General features: G+C 42.7%; 2 protein-coding genes across 4 annotated transcripts; one reads left to right on the forward strand and one right to left on the reverse strand.

Moving 5' to 3' along the window:
• Window positions 1-3,094: 3,094 nt before the first annotated feature.
• On the reverse strand, window positions 3,095-6,611 carry LOC109462112. 3 transcript variants are annotated; one of them, XM_019758613.1, is made up of 4 exons: window positions 6,599-6,611; window positions 4,626-4,746; window positions 4,275-4,401; window positions 3,095-4,087 (listed from the first exon to the last, which is right to left on the reverse strand). In XM_019758613.1, exons 1-4 carry the CDS (start codon window positions 6,604-6,606, stop codon window positions 4,074-4,076), a joined length of 270 nt encoding a protein of 89 aa, XP_019614172.1. In that variant the 5' UTR covers window positions 6,607-6,611; the 3' UTR covers window positions 3,095-4,073. The 3 variants fall into 3 exon arrangements, 2 of the variants coding, with proteins under 2 accessions (XP_019614172.1, XP_019614171.1); XM_019758612.1 differs by lacking the exon at window positions 6,599-6,611 and adding an exon at window positions 5,001-5,609; XR_002139736.1 differs by lacking the exon at window positions 6,599-6,611 and having other exon boundaries at window positions 4,584-5,609.
• A 2,029-nt stretch (window positions 6,612-8,640) lies between these two features.
• Window positions 8,641-12,013, forward strand: LOC109462099 (uncharacterized protein MCAP_0864-like). The gene is given in 7 exon segments (XM_019758595.1): window positions 8,641-8,707; window positions 9,471-9,669; window positions 10,139-10,271; window positions 10,723-11,349; window positions 11,351-11,518; window positions 11,520-11,726; window positions 11,728-12,013. Coding segments are annotated over 7 exon segments (1,491 nt in total). The 3' UTR covers window positions 11,818-12,013.
• The last annotated feature ends 2,417 nt before the right edge of the window (window positions 12,014-14,430 follow it).

Here is a 14,430-nt window from a genome sequence, read left to right on the forward strand (position 1 = left end):
GGTAGGTCGTTCGGTAGGTAGGTAGTGGTAGTGATTGGTTTTATTTCTCAAAGATTACAGTTTCGCAGTGCTTGGTGTAAACCCGCACTGAATTGCACTGCTAAAACAATTCGACAAATTAAACAATGGGTTACAAATTATTAAAGAAATACATAAATTATTAATAAAATACAATCTACAAATTAACAGATTAAAAGATAACCTCTGAGTAGACATTGTCATAGGTTAAATACATATCGTGCATACAGATTTCAATAAGCCTACTATTAATACATTATTATTGATGACTTGTCATAAATGTGTATATTCAAACATATTAGTTCGGCATTGCATAGTGCTGGTTGAACTATTTTGGGGGACTAGAAATTTAATATTAGCAATCATTGAAACATTCGAGTCAGGGCCGTTGTAAAAAACATTATGAGAAAATAATCTCCAATTATTGATGAATTCTCGTATCATGCAATGGTTGAGACCATACGTCAAAATCTAATACGTTCAAGGTGATAATTCAGGTCAGGTAAAGATCTTTACATAAGAATTAAAATCTAATGAATTTCTTCTCCCAAACTTAACATATGTGCATTACAACATATTTGAATCGAAACTGCAAATACTGGTTGCATTATTGTTGAAGAGTGTTACAAGATAGGGTATGGGACTATTCCTGTAACGATTAGTTCGTGTTTTAATAGTGTCCAATAGGCTGCTGTTTCTTGTTCTTCTACCACTGACGTCTCCCCGGAAGGGGGGTAGCCAATTCCGGTAGGACTCAGACTGTAGTAGTCTTCTTGCGAATGTCTGACAAAGGTGTTCACGTCCGAGTTGCTGTAGTGTCATGAGGCATAGCGTGTTGCAAGCGTCAGTATAGGTTGTGTAGTCAGGCCCAAGGATGATTCGAAAAGCCCTTCGCTGTATTCTTTCCAGTTGACGTCTTTGGGACTGTGTAATGCCCCGCTGGTTGCCAAACTGGGACAGCGTACTCACAAGTGGGTCGGACAAAACTTGTATATATGGTGACAAGATCTTCTCTAGTAACTCCGAAAGATTTGAGTCTTCTCAAGAAGAAAAGCCTCTGGCTTCCTTTCTTGGCCATGTGGTCCACCTGGGTGTTTCATTTTAGGTCAGCTTGTATATGGAGCCCCAGGAGTTTAGCTACTTGAACTTGTACTAGGGGGTAGTTGTCAATTTTTAGTGAGGGTAGTGGTGGAACAGTTTTTGAGAAGTGCAGAAACATCACCTTGCATTTGCGAGGGTAGGTAGGTAGGTAGTTCGGTAGGTAGGTAGTTCGGTAGGTAGGTAGGTAGTTCGGTAGGTAGGTGGGCAAGGCGTGGGGAGGGCGCTGTTGACGCCTGCATGACCCTCAAAAGGTTAAAGGTCATGGGGCATAGAGAAGTCATAAAGAAGTGAAATTTTGTTTTGGGTGTAACTATTGTTCTTTTGTTAGTATATTGATGACGAAATTGTTTACAAGGTAAGTGGGGATTAGAAAAGGATGAGAAGGAACCCTGTAAAAGGTAAAGCACACACAAAAAACATATTGTAAGTTACACTACAATGACTATGTACAACGCAAACCTGTCTATATTAGCAACCGCTAATATTACTATCTAGTTGTTGTCAGATTCGACCACATAGTAATTGGATCCTTGTTGAGCATAAAATGATCTAACACTTCAAAACAAAGTGAAAAGCAAGCTGTTTAATGTCACCAGAATCATTCCGATGCCCTTCAGTCCTATGCATATGAGTTTAACCCCCTATTTTAAGTTGGATTCTTATGAGTCGTGTACTCGTACGTGTGGTCGCTAAAACGAGAAGAGCGCAAAACTGAAAGTAAACGTCCGTGTGTGCGCGCGCAGGTTCCACCTTTTTGAGCTATTCAAAATACATATACGTCACCGTGTATCAATAGTGCCCTTTTTCGTAAGGCGTAATCAGGCCATTTTAGACTTCGTAATCCGTAGGTAGCCACCAAAAATCAACGTAATTCGTAATAGGACATTAGCCGCAAATCGTAAAGTCGTAATCAGCTCTGAGACTTTAACGTAATTCGTACTAATAGGCGGCGAAAATTTTGTGTAATTCGTCATGATCACTACTCCCCCATGCAGGTCCTCATAATTGTCCATAATTGCTCATGGCGCAAGTTCTCTCACGGTAGATTTCGGGCAGTGTGGGCCGTGGTAGCACTAGTTTACCAGCTCTGAAACAAAACGCTTTGCCATTGCTCTTTCCACGAGTGGAACATGTGGCCACACATTGCCTGTTTCATCTACCCATTCCAATACACCATTATGCACAGGTCAGAACAAACCTTATTTTCGCTGTCGATGTCCACACGGACTGAAAATAACAGTGTTACAACGTCGAAACCAAACAATAGGATACAGTAAGGCGGACTGTGTGTTCGTCATCGGTTTCATACGAATGGACTAATGGCTATCCAAATCTACCCACCATAAGGAAAACGGTGGATATTGAGCTTGACTTTAGTTACCATAGGTCATTAAAATCAAGATTTCCACGTCTTTGGACGTACGTGTGGTACGTGTCTGCTAGGAGTTAGTCTTATGGAACGAAAAGTATGTAAAAACGACAAAGCAGAAAAAATATTGGAAAAAATTAATAATGGAAACTATTTGAATATATGGTTGACTTTTCGTGAATAGAAACAGCCCGGCCGGGCCCCGGGTTAGAAATGTGACTATCAAAAGGTAGGAAGGCGGTATCCAAGGATACTTAACGTACGCGTCTATGATTAAAGTACATCAATTGCAGCCAACTTTACTAAAATCATAATGATACCGTTACGGGTGCAAAAGACACTGGAACAATTAATTTCAATGACCTATGATAACTTCATCACTTACATGTAGTGTGTGCGTACGTATTTCTGAAATTTTGACCACTCGAAAGAATGAAGCAATGCCGTGGGTGTATCTTTTATACTTTCCTTTTTCATTTGCCATGAACCATGAAAGTAAATTGATCTGGCCTAATGGCTTAACACAAATTACACGAATGATGAACTAATATTATTTTCAATTCTTATATTAAAGGCTCTCTAACGAAGTCCATTCAAAACTTTTTGTAATCATTTAGTACTAATCAATCAATAAATCACAAGCAAACAAACAACCTTGCAAAATTTATTGTATATCCAACTCTGTAAGGGATATGCATGAATCATGAATACAGGAAGTATAGGCAATAATACACGAAAACTACCCAAATAGTAAGACTTGTAGATCAGTAAGTCCCAATAAAATAATAAGGACGAGAAGTTTACTCATACCAGGACCACACCGACTAGATTCAGTTTTACTTATTTTCCGGAGACAAACTTGGTAGAAGCCCCGGCACCGCGTCAAGGTGTTGCCTCCATTGCCGAGGTAACTTGGGACGCCATCCTGACAACAACCACTCACAGTCCCGACAACATTACAACAAAGTTACGAGTTTCACTCAGCTCACAGAAGTTTGTGACAGAAATGACGCCAGAAGGTGTTTTTGTAAAAGTGAACAGCCAGAAGAGACGAAGGCAATGTTTTATTTGTGCCTGTCTTCTAAGGTTTTAAAAGTTTACATACCTGACTATCTAATATTATTGTTTCTCGGTTAAATCCTACTCTACAGTTTGTTTTGGTTTTTGTTTGTTTGTTTGTTATACATCTAGACTGCCTATTTTTTAGTCTTATTTAAACCTCAGTTTCCTTTAGCTGTTCACAATCTTCTCAATGTCGAATTTTATTGTTTTCTTTGTAACCAGTGTGAGCTGAGTGAATTCCATACTAACATTCAGAAAGAATGACAAATATAGTATGACTATAAGCGGTCATGTCAGGATGAGCGTCGGTTTGCCAATAATTAATGTGCGCCAATTTCCCATGGCTAAAAGGAAGTGCCTGGGACCAAAATTTTGTCAACATGCAGTCCTAGTTTACTACCCTCCCCACCTATTCCGTCCTTGTCAACAAACAAAACCACAGGAAAGACGCTACATTCTTTACATAAACGCATTCAAAAGGGTAAATCTGTTTCCTGTTGGTCCTGATGTTCACCGGCGATCTTCATCCTGCCTCATCTGTATCGTAATGACAGAAAAACAACATACCAAGAACAAGCACACAGACCCAAACAATCAAAATGCGATCTACAGATAACATTTATCAAAGACATAGCATTATTTACTTAGCAGTGAATTCCATCAAACAAGACATTTATTGAAGAGCTTACTAGACATAAAACCTGCATAAGTTAATGAAGGATACGCCACAGCAAGAACAGCTCTCTTTGAGGTCGGAGATACGGAGCCAGGAACACTTCCTTCAACCAGCCAGTCCTCAGGGAGAAGTCTTCGCGTTGTAGAACCCACGGAACTTCCAGTCCAGGGTGGGCCTGTGTTTTGAGAAAAGAGAAGAGAGAAAGAAGGTTCACGTTAATATCTGGTATAATATACAATGTCGACTTGATTTATACAGTACTATAGAACCAGGCAAACACATAGCGGCCTTTTCCAACCCTGTACTGGGAAGAAACTAATTACATGTACTAAATTTACACCAGGATGGAATTATTACACATCAATTAGTTTGTTCATCCATTCGTTTGTTTTTCCATACAGCCTGGTCTTCAGAGCTGAAAGAGCCAAGAAGCAGTCTGTTTCCTTCCAACAGCCAGTCTTTAGGGAGAAGTCCTCGTGTTGTAGATACTCCAAATTCTGTCTTCCAGCACATGGTGTAGCTGTAGTGTTAGAAATAAAACAAAGACACGCGTTAATAACGAGTATAAGGCGCGAATACTGCTTGCTTCACCCTGTCCTGGGAGAACCAAGCGGTACCAAACATCGCTGTCTGCCCTGTACTGGGTGGACTAGACAGACTACAGCTACATATACACTGTACTAGTAGCAAGTACAGGCAAGTTTACTCATTCGCCCATTGTCCCAATCATCCGTTAGTTCAGCTACCCATTCATTCATGCATTCATTCATTCACTTGTCAGCTCCTCCATTCATTCTCGGATGCCACACGGCCTTGACCCGGCGTTTGGCGATCCTGAAACAGAGAAACAAGAACAGCATGAAATTCGCAAGCTTGAGTATCACATATTAGACGTGTGCATTTGAATGTCTTTACTGTTTTTCAATTTCTGACATTTCTGAAATTAAGACATTGGTTTTAACCTTAGTGATTTACTAAGCGTTTGACAGTGTGTGCGAGGAAAGGACGACAACATGGTCAATGTTTTGTTTGTATTGCAAAACACTTTATTCAATGTACTTTTTGTACAGATACATATTGAGCATCATGAACAATTTCGTATCTCCAGAACCTTTACATAAGTTATAAAACCTTCTAATGTATTGGCTATTTAGAAACATCCTGGCAGTGCGTGTGTGCGAATACAGACAGTAGAAAGATACGATATAGCAACGTGGGGAGGGGGGCTAAGAAAAGGACAAGCGCTGAAATTACACCCACACCCCGGGGGGTTTGGCACGAGCCTAACAGACTTTATATCATTATTTACAAACTACTGCTTAACATTTATCAGTACCCGAAGCTACCCACCCTTCCCAGATGGGGCAAAAAAACAAAGCCATGAGTTGGGCCTAAACCCCAGAAATACTATAGCAAGCTATTTATGCATGGGGGAGAAAGACATGTTAATACACTTAAGTCTAAATGACTACCTACTTCTTACAATAATCCAGCCAATTCCTAAGAATAGGTCTTTGGAATTCTGTGGATTTTAGTGGTGTCAATTCACGTGGGCTCTAACAATCATACATTTAAAGCAGAATTCTATCGTGTTTGTGTGCGTGCTTGCGAGTGTTTGCGAAAGAAAGACTCAACTGTTGTAGTGTAAGATTTTTTGTGTTGTAAGATATCTGAATCGAATCGCGCTGCATCATATTTCCAGTCTCCGGGGTTTTCGCGAGTTACTTTTATAAAACGCACGAGTTAAAACTATTCAACGTTTACATCTATACCACGCACGTTTTACAGCTATAACAACGTCGTGAGATGCCCCGCGCACAGCAAGCATAAAGAACAACAATTTAACCACTATTTAATTAAAATACAAACACAACCACGTGAAATGCCACCACTAAGATTCTACCCAAGATTTCATGGAATTTTAACACAGTTCCATGAAAACTGGTTAACTTCTACACAGTAAGTAAGGAATGTCGTGTACCACTCAAAACATTCCTTACTTGTTCACCCATCCAATTCCACAAGAGTAAGTCTTGGGAATTCTATGGATTTTAACATGGCATGTGACACAACATATTCATACAACAAAGCAAAATATACAAGGTTTTCGCGCCGCAAGCCGAATTACAACTATACAACGTTCGCGCGCGAGTTACAAATATACAACGCACGAATTACAGATATACACGAAACGCACGAGTTACTTCTATACAACGCACGAATCTTTTCGTTGCTAAGGCAACGGGCTGCCTTCCCAACAGAAAGATTGTAGATGTAAGACCTGCTTTACATCCGCGTATTGCAAGCGGGGGGGGGGGAGGGGGGAGCAAATCTTTACACGAGGTAGAAAAATAAGAGAAAAGCAAACTCACCCCGCCATGTTACATCCACTGTACGGACTGTACGGGTTTCCTGATTTACACAACTTTATAGCCTGACTTCGGACTGTTCCATTTGTTTCTGCAGGTAGATGATAACGTCACGAAAACAAAGGATGTTCGTTTCACTGCCCAAACGGCGACGCAAGGAAATCTGGAATCACTTTTCCGATATGTATGTTAGTTGCAACATGTATTAGGAATGGTTCATGAGAAACCCACACTTATTTCGTTGTAAATTAAGAGCTAACAATATATTAAACTCCCCTATTTAGGCGCAAACAATGGTTCCACCCATCATCACCTGTAGTAAGTTAATGTACCCAGTTTGTTAGGAAAACTACAACAGCTGGCTTCAATCTTCTCTAACCAATCAGATGCGATATTGATGCAGGAAGCAAGAAACAATTAATTATCATGAAAGTTCATCTGTGTTGGTAGTAATCATAGCAAAAGGTTGAACTTTATTCCAACACACAATTGTACAGGGATCATTTACCTGGTCTGACAGATCCAATCCGATTTGTGTTATAAGATTCTCTATTGACGGTAGGTTAACATACATGTACATGTATAATAATGTACCCATATATGGCAACGACAATGACAATGACCTTTAGCGCATATTCACCCCCCCCCCCTCATGCGCGTTAGATAAGTGAGGTAGAGCATTAGGAGGAATTATTGCTACATTACTATGTTACATTAAAGTTGAAACGCCAAACTATGTAGGTCTGTAGGTCACCAAACACTATATCGGCAGCCTATAAACGTCTCAGCATGTCCTTGACATGAGCAGGTCTTTTTTATATTATTTTCTCGTATTATTTATTTATGTATGCCTGCAGGGCACATTGAAAAACGTCTTAGTGGCAATATATACACCCTGGATAAATGAATAAAAATAAACAAACAAACAAACAAACAAGGTCTAGACTTCATAAAAACATTATATTTCCTTTGAAAACCCAAAGACGTTAACGTTGCATCACTGTTTACATTATTCCAATCCTCCAAATCTTCTCTGAATAATTTAGCGTGCGTTATTTCAGCTCCTCTATAATAAAGCATGATTCACCACTTGCTCCCGCAAACCTTAAGAAAACAGCCCCGTCACGTGATGATTGTCGGGTATGTGGGACACGCATTCATGGAGCATGAAAAGATAATAAACTGGAATTCCGAAACATAAAGCAAAGATTAGCACATCGCACCTCCTGTACAAGATAACATATCAAACAGCTTGCTGTGGATCCGTGTTTGGTTGCCCCTAGCAACCGTGGGAAGGGCAAAACACCGACCAAAACACGACACAAGATCTCGCTGGGAAGGCTCTAACCTGTGTTAATGTTCTAGCCATGATAGGAGACTGCCGTACAATTTTTTTACCGGGAAGGCCGACGAGTGAAGTAGGACATCACAGTGGCCCGTTGAAACAGTGAGATTCTCACGTTGGCCTAGATCTGTGGCAGGTTGATACTCCCAAAGCAAGAGTTTAGCCTTGGACGCCTTTTTAGGCCTTTATTGTGTCTTTCCTTTTTGTACCTAGTATTCGTTTTTTGTCGTCCAGCCAAATGGTGGCGTATCGGGTACTGCCCTGCCTGTTTTATAGTATCTCGGTCTTGTAGCCACCAAAGATCTGGTAGAAGATTATCGTGTTGAATCAGTGCTAGCCTCAGCTTTACCAGGCTTTCTTATTTTGTACTGGCATATATTTTTCCATCAGCCAAATGGCGGATACCGTGTTCCCTATTTGATAATATATCACTGACGGACTTGTATCTACCAAAATCTGCCTGGAGGTTATTGTGTAGCCTGGGTACCAAACCTTTGGTCGGCTTGGCGGGAATTTTTCGTCCCCAGCCTTTACCCAGCACAGGACCAATCTCCAGCATCCGAAGCGCGGTAATTGAGGCCTGGTTGGCGGCCCCAAACGCTCTCGGCGCCGAAGGAATAGGACTGAGCTGACGGCGGTCCGGTCACCAGGCTAGTTATCGTGTTGAAGCAGTGGTAGACTCACGCCGCCCCGGACCAGCATGAGCGCGGTGATGTCTGCCCTGTCCAGCCGCAGGGGCAGCAGAGTGTCCACGCCGGCGGGATCGGGTAAGTAAAGACCTTGCTGTATCCGTACTTCATTTTGCAACGCTCAGGAATGGTTCCGGATAGTCCACGCGTATCCAGAACCGCGCTTTATCTAGGATTATGCTCAGGCACGGTTCTTGATAGTCGACGTGTATCCAGGAACGCTATTGCTTGATAAAGCGTTCCTAAATAATTATGTAGCATGTGCCATGTTTTATAACGGTGGACATAAGGCATTGTTGTTTCTGTGCTTTATACACACTCAGGTACGCTTCGGGATACTCCGCATCTAGAACCGTGCCTGGGGCAAATCTATGTTCTTGGATACGCGGAGACTATCCAGAACCGTGTCTGATCCTAACCCTAACCCAGTCAGGCATAGAACTAGATCGAAACGGGTCTGGATACGCATTGACTCTCCAGAAGAATGATTCTGTACTAAACACGCTTCTGAATACAACAGGGGCATTCAAAAAAAGGTAGATTCTGTCCCGTTCCAGTGACCGGGTCTGTTGCCGGAGTGTCCCAGTGTATAACTGTACTATAGTTTATAGCAGTGGATATTGTGTTTAACGATAGATCCTGTACCGTTCCAGTGACCGGTTCCGTTGCCGGGATCTCCTCGGACACAGAAGCCCGACAGGCCGAGCAGATCTACCACCTCATGGTGGCCGCCCGGATCTGTTGCCGGGGTGTCCTATTGTATAACAGTACTGTAGTTTATAGTATTTATGGTACCGTGCCGTTCCAGTGTTTTATAACGGTAGATGCCGTCCCGTTCCAGTGACCGGTTCCGTTGCCGGGATCTCCTCGGACACGGAGTCCCGTCAGGCCGAGCAGATCCACCACCTCATGGTGGCCGCCCGGAAGTGGCGTCAGAAGTACGAGACGGCGGGTCTGGAGCTGAAGGCGGCCGCCAAGAAACGCCGGGAGATGGAGGAGGACTTCTTAAGGAAACAGCTCAAGATGCAGGAAGAACACACGTAAGGACTGCAGTTTTGTTGGGGGATTTGTTCATTCGTTCATTCATTCATTTACTCACTTATTCATTCATTCAAACATTCATTCATTTACTCTCACTCATTCATTCATTTCCTCAGTATCTTCACAAGCACATTAAAATGTGCCTAGTGACTACTTTTAATTCGTCATGCACGTACAGTATTTGTGTAGTCTTATCAGACTTTCAACTGCTAGGCTAGAAGGTGTACTGAAAGGGTGCATCGCTAGTGCACATGAAAGAGATAAGAAATGACACATCTGGCCTCTCCCAGAATGTGCACGTTAAGCTGATAAGGAGCCAATGTCTAGTAACCAAGTCCTTCACTTCCTCCACAAACAAACATAGAGTTGAGGAGATGCTGAAGAACAAATGTGTTCATAATGTAACAAAGGAGCATTGTATGTGGTCATATATTGTATATAACAAATCCTTATTTCCCATTATCACAGCCAGCACGAGAAGGCGAGTCTGAAGGCTCAGGCTGAGAAGTACGAGGAGAAAATCACTAAGCTTAAGGAGCTGATCAACGGACTCAAGAACTCTCTCTGGCCGACAAAGAAACTAGCCGAGCTCAACTTTCAGGTTAGCAATTTTAATTAACTTTAACGACTCATCTCACAATTACGAACAATTACAAATTCCGTCGGCGAAGGTTAGACATCCAGGTAATAAAATACGCCAATAAAACAGGTAGTCAAGCAACTGGATATGATTTTGGAAACGGTCTATTCAGACTTTTTTTGGGGGGGGGGCATGCAAACTACATCTTTTACTAGGATTTTCGTCAATACTTTATGATGACAACCTTAAAATCCCACCACTAACACGAGCATACATGAAAAGGCACTGGGCGTATCCAAATGATCTTGGGTAACTGGAGAAAGGGGGCAATATTGTTTATTGTATTGTCATGTGGTATTATGAAATAAGTGCGTAACTTGGATGTATCACCAGGTTGTCTTTGTTTTTTGTCCGACGTTTCTATGAGGTGCAGCTAGTGAAGTGTCTAATAGTATGGAAACATCTATTTCAGGTGGATTACGAGCGCGCGATGCGGAGAAAGGAGACAGACAACTTCACAAAAGACAAGCAGAAACTTGAAGAGGAGCTGAAAGACGAGAGTCAGCAGAACCGGAGTTTGCTGGAGAAGCGGAAGAGCAGAATTCGTCGGCTCTGGCGCGTGTCTGCCCGGGCGGCTGCCATGAAGGAACAACTATCCAAGACGGCGGAGGATGAAGACTCGCAGAATAAGTCAAGAAGAAGGTTCCTTGAGAAGCAGACCAAGACGTATGAGCTCAGGTGGAAGGAGGAGAAGGAACGCGCAAGACGTCTTCACGATACCTTCATGGCGGAGGTGGAGGAGAAAGTTCTTCAAGACGCAAAACTGGAAACTTTGAGACAATCCTTAGAGTCGGAACTGAAGGATGTCCAGCGGCAGATTCAGATGGACAACGCGAAGCTGAAAGCCGAGTTTGCCTGGCAGGAAATGGATCTAGTAAACCTGTACGAGAAAGGTCACCAAGAGAACACAAACCTGGTGTCAGAAGTGGAGGGAAAAGTGGGCGATCTGAAGAGAGAGTTCTGCATGGTGTTTGAGCAGATACGCAACCTTCAGCAGACCGTGCAGTACATGGATGAAAAGTTGTACCCTGTCCATCTCCCTGGTGCAGAGACTGGATAAGGAGAAAGTTGCAGCGACTCGCGGAGAAATCTCGGACACAAACATCGCGCAGACCACCAGACAGATCTGCGTGAACGTGGCCAAACAGCGGAAGGAAATGGCGGAGACGTTAGAGGATGTGGAAGATTGTCTTACCACCGGGAGTTCCCCCCCGATCTCAGCAGATGCTGTGGGATAACCTGACTCACCTGCAGGTTCTTGTAGACTTGAACAGCCGGGAACTCGGGGAGCTGAGAAAAATACTAAAGTGTCGTAAAGCCAGGGGACTTTACGACAGGTCAAAGGGCACGTCATCGACGCAAACCGGCCTCCAGGAGCACCCTTTATCTTCCAAAGTAGCGAATCGGTCGATTAGAAGGAAAAAGTACTTCAACGTTTCCCCGAGTAGCTGCCAGACTGTCTTCTGACTCTAAAGGGGCTATTCAGACAATTTGGATGGACTTGTAATAAGATATTATGTTTTCGTTCGTTTCTGAATTCATTGCAGATTCAAGTTACTATTTGTGATATAGTTACAAACAAACAACTCTTCTCAAGTAATTAAAGGAGAATATTCTAGGCGATTCATGCAAATCCCTGAGTCATGACGGGACTTCAAAACAGATACAGACTTCAAAGTTGTACGAGCGTTTGCATATCTACATTCAACCGTTTATACATGTATATCTTTACATTTGGCATATGGAGTTATCATGTGTATGTAAAGAGATACAAGTTACTGTTATTTGAGTCTAGGTAGATCATAGAGGCCGATTTATGTATGTAAAAAAGTGTTAATAAAAGTATTGAGGATGAAGTGCTCTGTTCATTGCAAAGTTTCTCTATCAAGGGTAAAAAGAAGAAGATTGAAAATATTAAAAGAAATGATACTTGCCTACCTTAACATAATGTTTTGTTTGGGTGACACGACGGGATAGAATGTGTCGTCTGGACTGACAAAGGAGAGTAAACCAAAGTCACCTTCTGTTAATTCTATTGACAGATTTACTACCTGCAGTATTTTTCTCTAAATGGTACAGTGACAATGTGCTTGTACTGACTCCTGACAATGTTGACTCTTCTTCTCTCTTTATACTATCTAAATTTATACCTACATATTTAGACTTCAGCTGTTTGTGATTGTCAGGTCTTGGTAACGGGCGCTTCAACATTTGCGTGTTGCTAAGATACCACCAGTGACTAGGCTTCACACAAAACTCCTTTAGAGTAGCGATATGAAAGAGTCATACAAGGGAGTGTTACAAAAGGCAAGCGCTGTTGTTCGTTAGAAAATGGAGGTACTGGACTTTCAGCTGCCATTATTCCACCAAAAGATCTATTCAATGTGCAAATACCGAAATAACAAAACGACAGGGAAAACCGTTGTGTATGTCCGTTCCATGAGAATAAAAGACCCACAGTTTACTCTATATAATTTATTTATGAAGATGATTTAGGTTATCTGTGCACTGAATAGAAGAGATTTCTGAAATTTGTAAAGATTGCGACGGGTTCTCTTGTGTTCTTGGTTTTCGCGCACACAACACATGACAGGCCCTATCGGGACCAAAGTTGACATCCTAGCTCTGTCGTATTATCGTGATCGGTGGTGGAGTTGAAAGTTTCCGTCGTGAGATCGTCGCGCGATCGTCGTGCGACCACAAGCAGACATTCTTGGGGCAGTCTTGCACGTGACGTACAACCGTCGGCTGCCTTGTGACAGGAAAAATCTGCCCTAGATCCGTTGTTAGTGGCTGGTTCTTTCACGACCATGGAGGACTCCACTGACCCTATAGATACCAGCGTTACAGACACAGCCGAGGACAACTACTCGCACGTTAGAGGGTTAGCAAAGGAGTGGCGCAAGAGGTATGGAAACATAGTGGAGATTCTGTAATACGTTGTAAATATAGTATTGATGGATCCGTTTTTGGAATATGTTTGCAATATAATACTGATGGATCGGTTGTTACACGTTATCAAAAAGGCTGGATAGTATACAAAATTAGTTCACATAGCCAACGTTCATAGATTATATATAACTCATGCTTTGATAAGATCAGGAGCGGTTCTGAATGCTCTGGGCGTATCCAAGAACGTAGATTTGCCCCCAAAAAGTACGGTTCTGGATTCACGTGGACTATCCAGAACCGTACATAAGCATGATTCTGGATAAAGCATGGTTCTGGATAAAGCGCAATTCTGGATAAAGCACTGTACAGGGCACAACAACAACACTGTTATCCCAACCTCCTTAGATATCTCCGTGCGCAGCAGCAGCGCGAGGAGCTTGAGACGCTGCTGAGACGCTGCTGAGACGCTGTTGAGACACTGCTAAGACGCTGCTGAGACGCTGCTGAGACGTCTTGTTGCTTGTTCCTGTGATAATTCCCTGTTCCGTCCCGTGCAGGTACCTCCGTGCGCAGCATCAGCGGGAGGAGCTGGAGACGTTACTGAGACGTCTGGAGGATGAGCGGCAGATGGAGAAGGTTCAGCAGGAGGAGCTGGAGCAGAGGAGCAGGCTGGACCTGCAGGAGGAGAGGAGAGAGCTGGACCGGCAGGTGTGTGTGTGTGTGTGGGGGGGGCAGATGGAGAAGGTTCAGCAGGAGGAGCTGGAGCAGAGGAGCAGGCTGGACCTGGAGGAGGAGAGGAGAGATTTGGACCAGCAGGTGGGTGAAGACAATGATGATTGTCGTTGACGAGGTTCATCTGTTACGTATGTAGTATATTAATTCAGTCATTTAGTAGCATATTCCTCAATCAGTGAATCTTCTGAAAGGTAGAAACACGTACCTCCAAATTTCCGATGTCCACTGTACATCTTGATCACGGAGTGACCAAGTCTCGCGAGAACACGAGACTAGGTCGAGACTTGTGTGGATCTTCTAGGTCACTCCGTGATCAAGACGTACAGTGGACATCGAAAATTTGGAGGTACGAGTTTCTACCTTTCAAAAGATTCACTGATTGAGAAATATACTAATTAATGATTGTATAGAAAAGCTTTAGGGCAAAAGTGATCTCTGAGGCTGTGGGGACAGATGTTTGTTAGTCCACTGTGTCTAAGGCGTGGTGTTGGAC

This window comes from Branchiostoma belcheri, unplaced genomic scaffold (genome assembly GCF_001625305.1).
Source record: "Branchiostoma belcheri isolate BF01 breed outbred unplaced genomic scaffold, Haploidv18h27 scaffold99, whole genome shotgun sequence".
Lineage (NCBI taxonomy): Eukaryota > Metazoa > Chordata > Leptocardii > Amphioxiformes > Branchiostomatidae > Branchiostoma > Branchiostoma belcheri.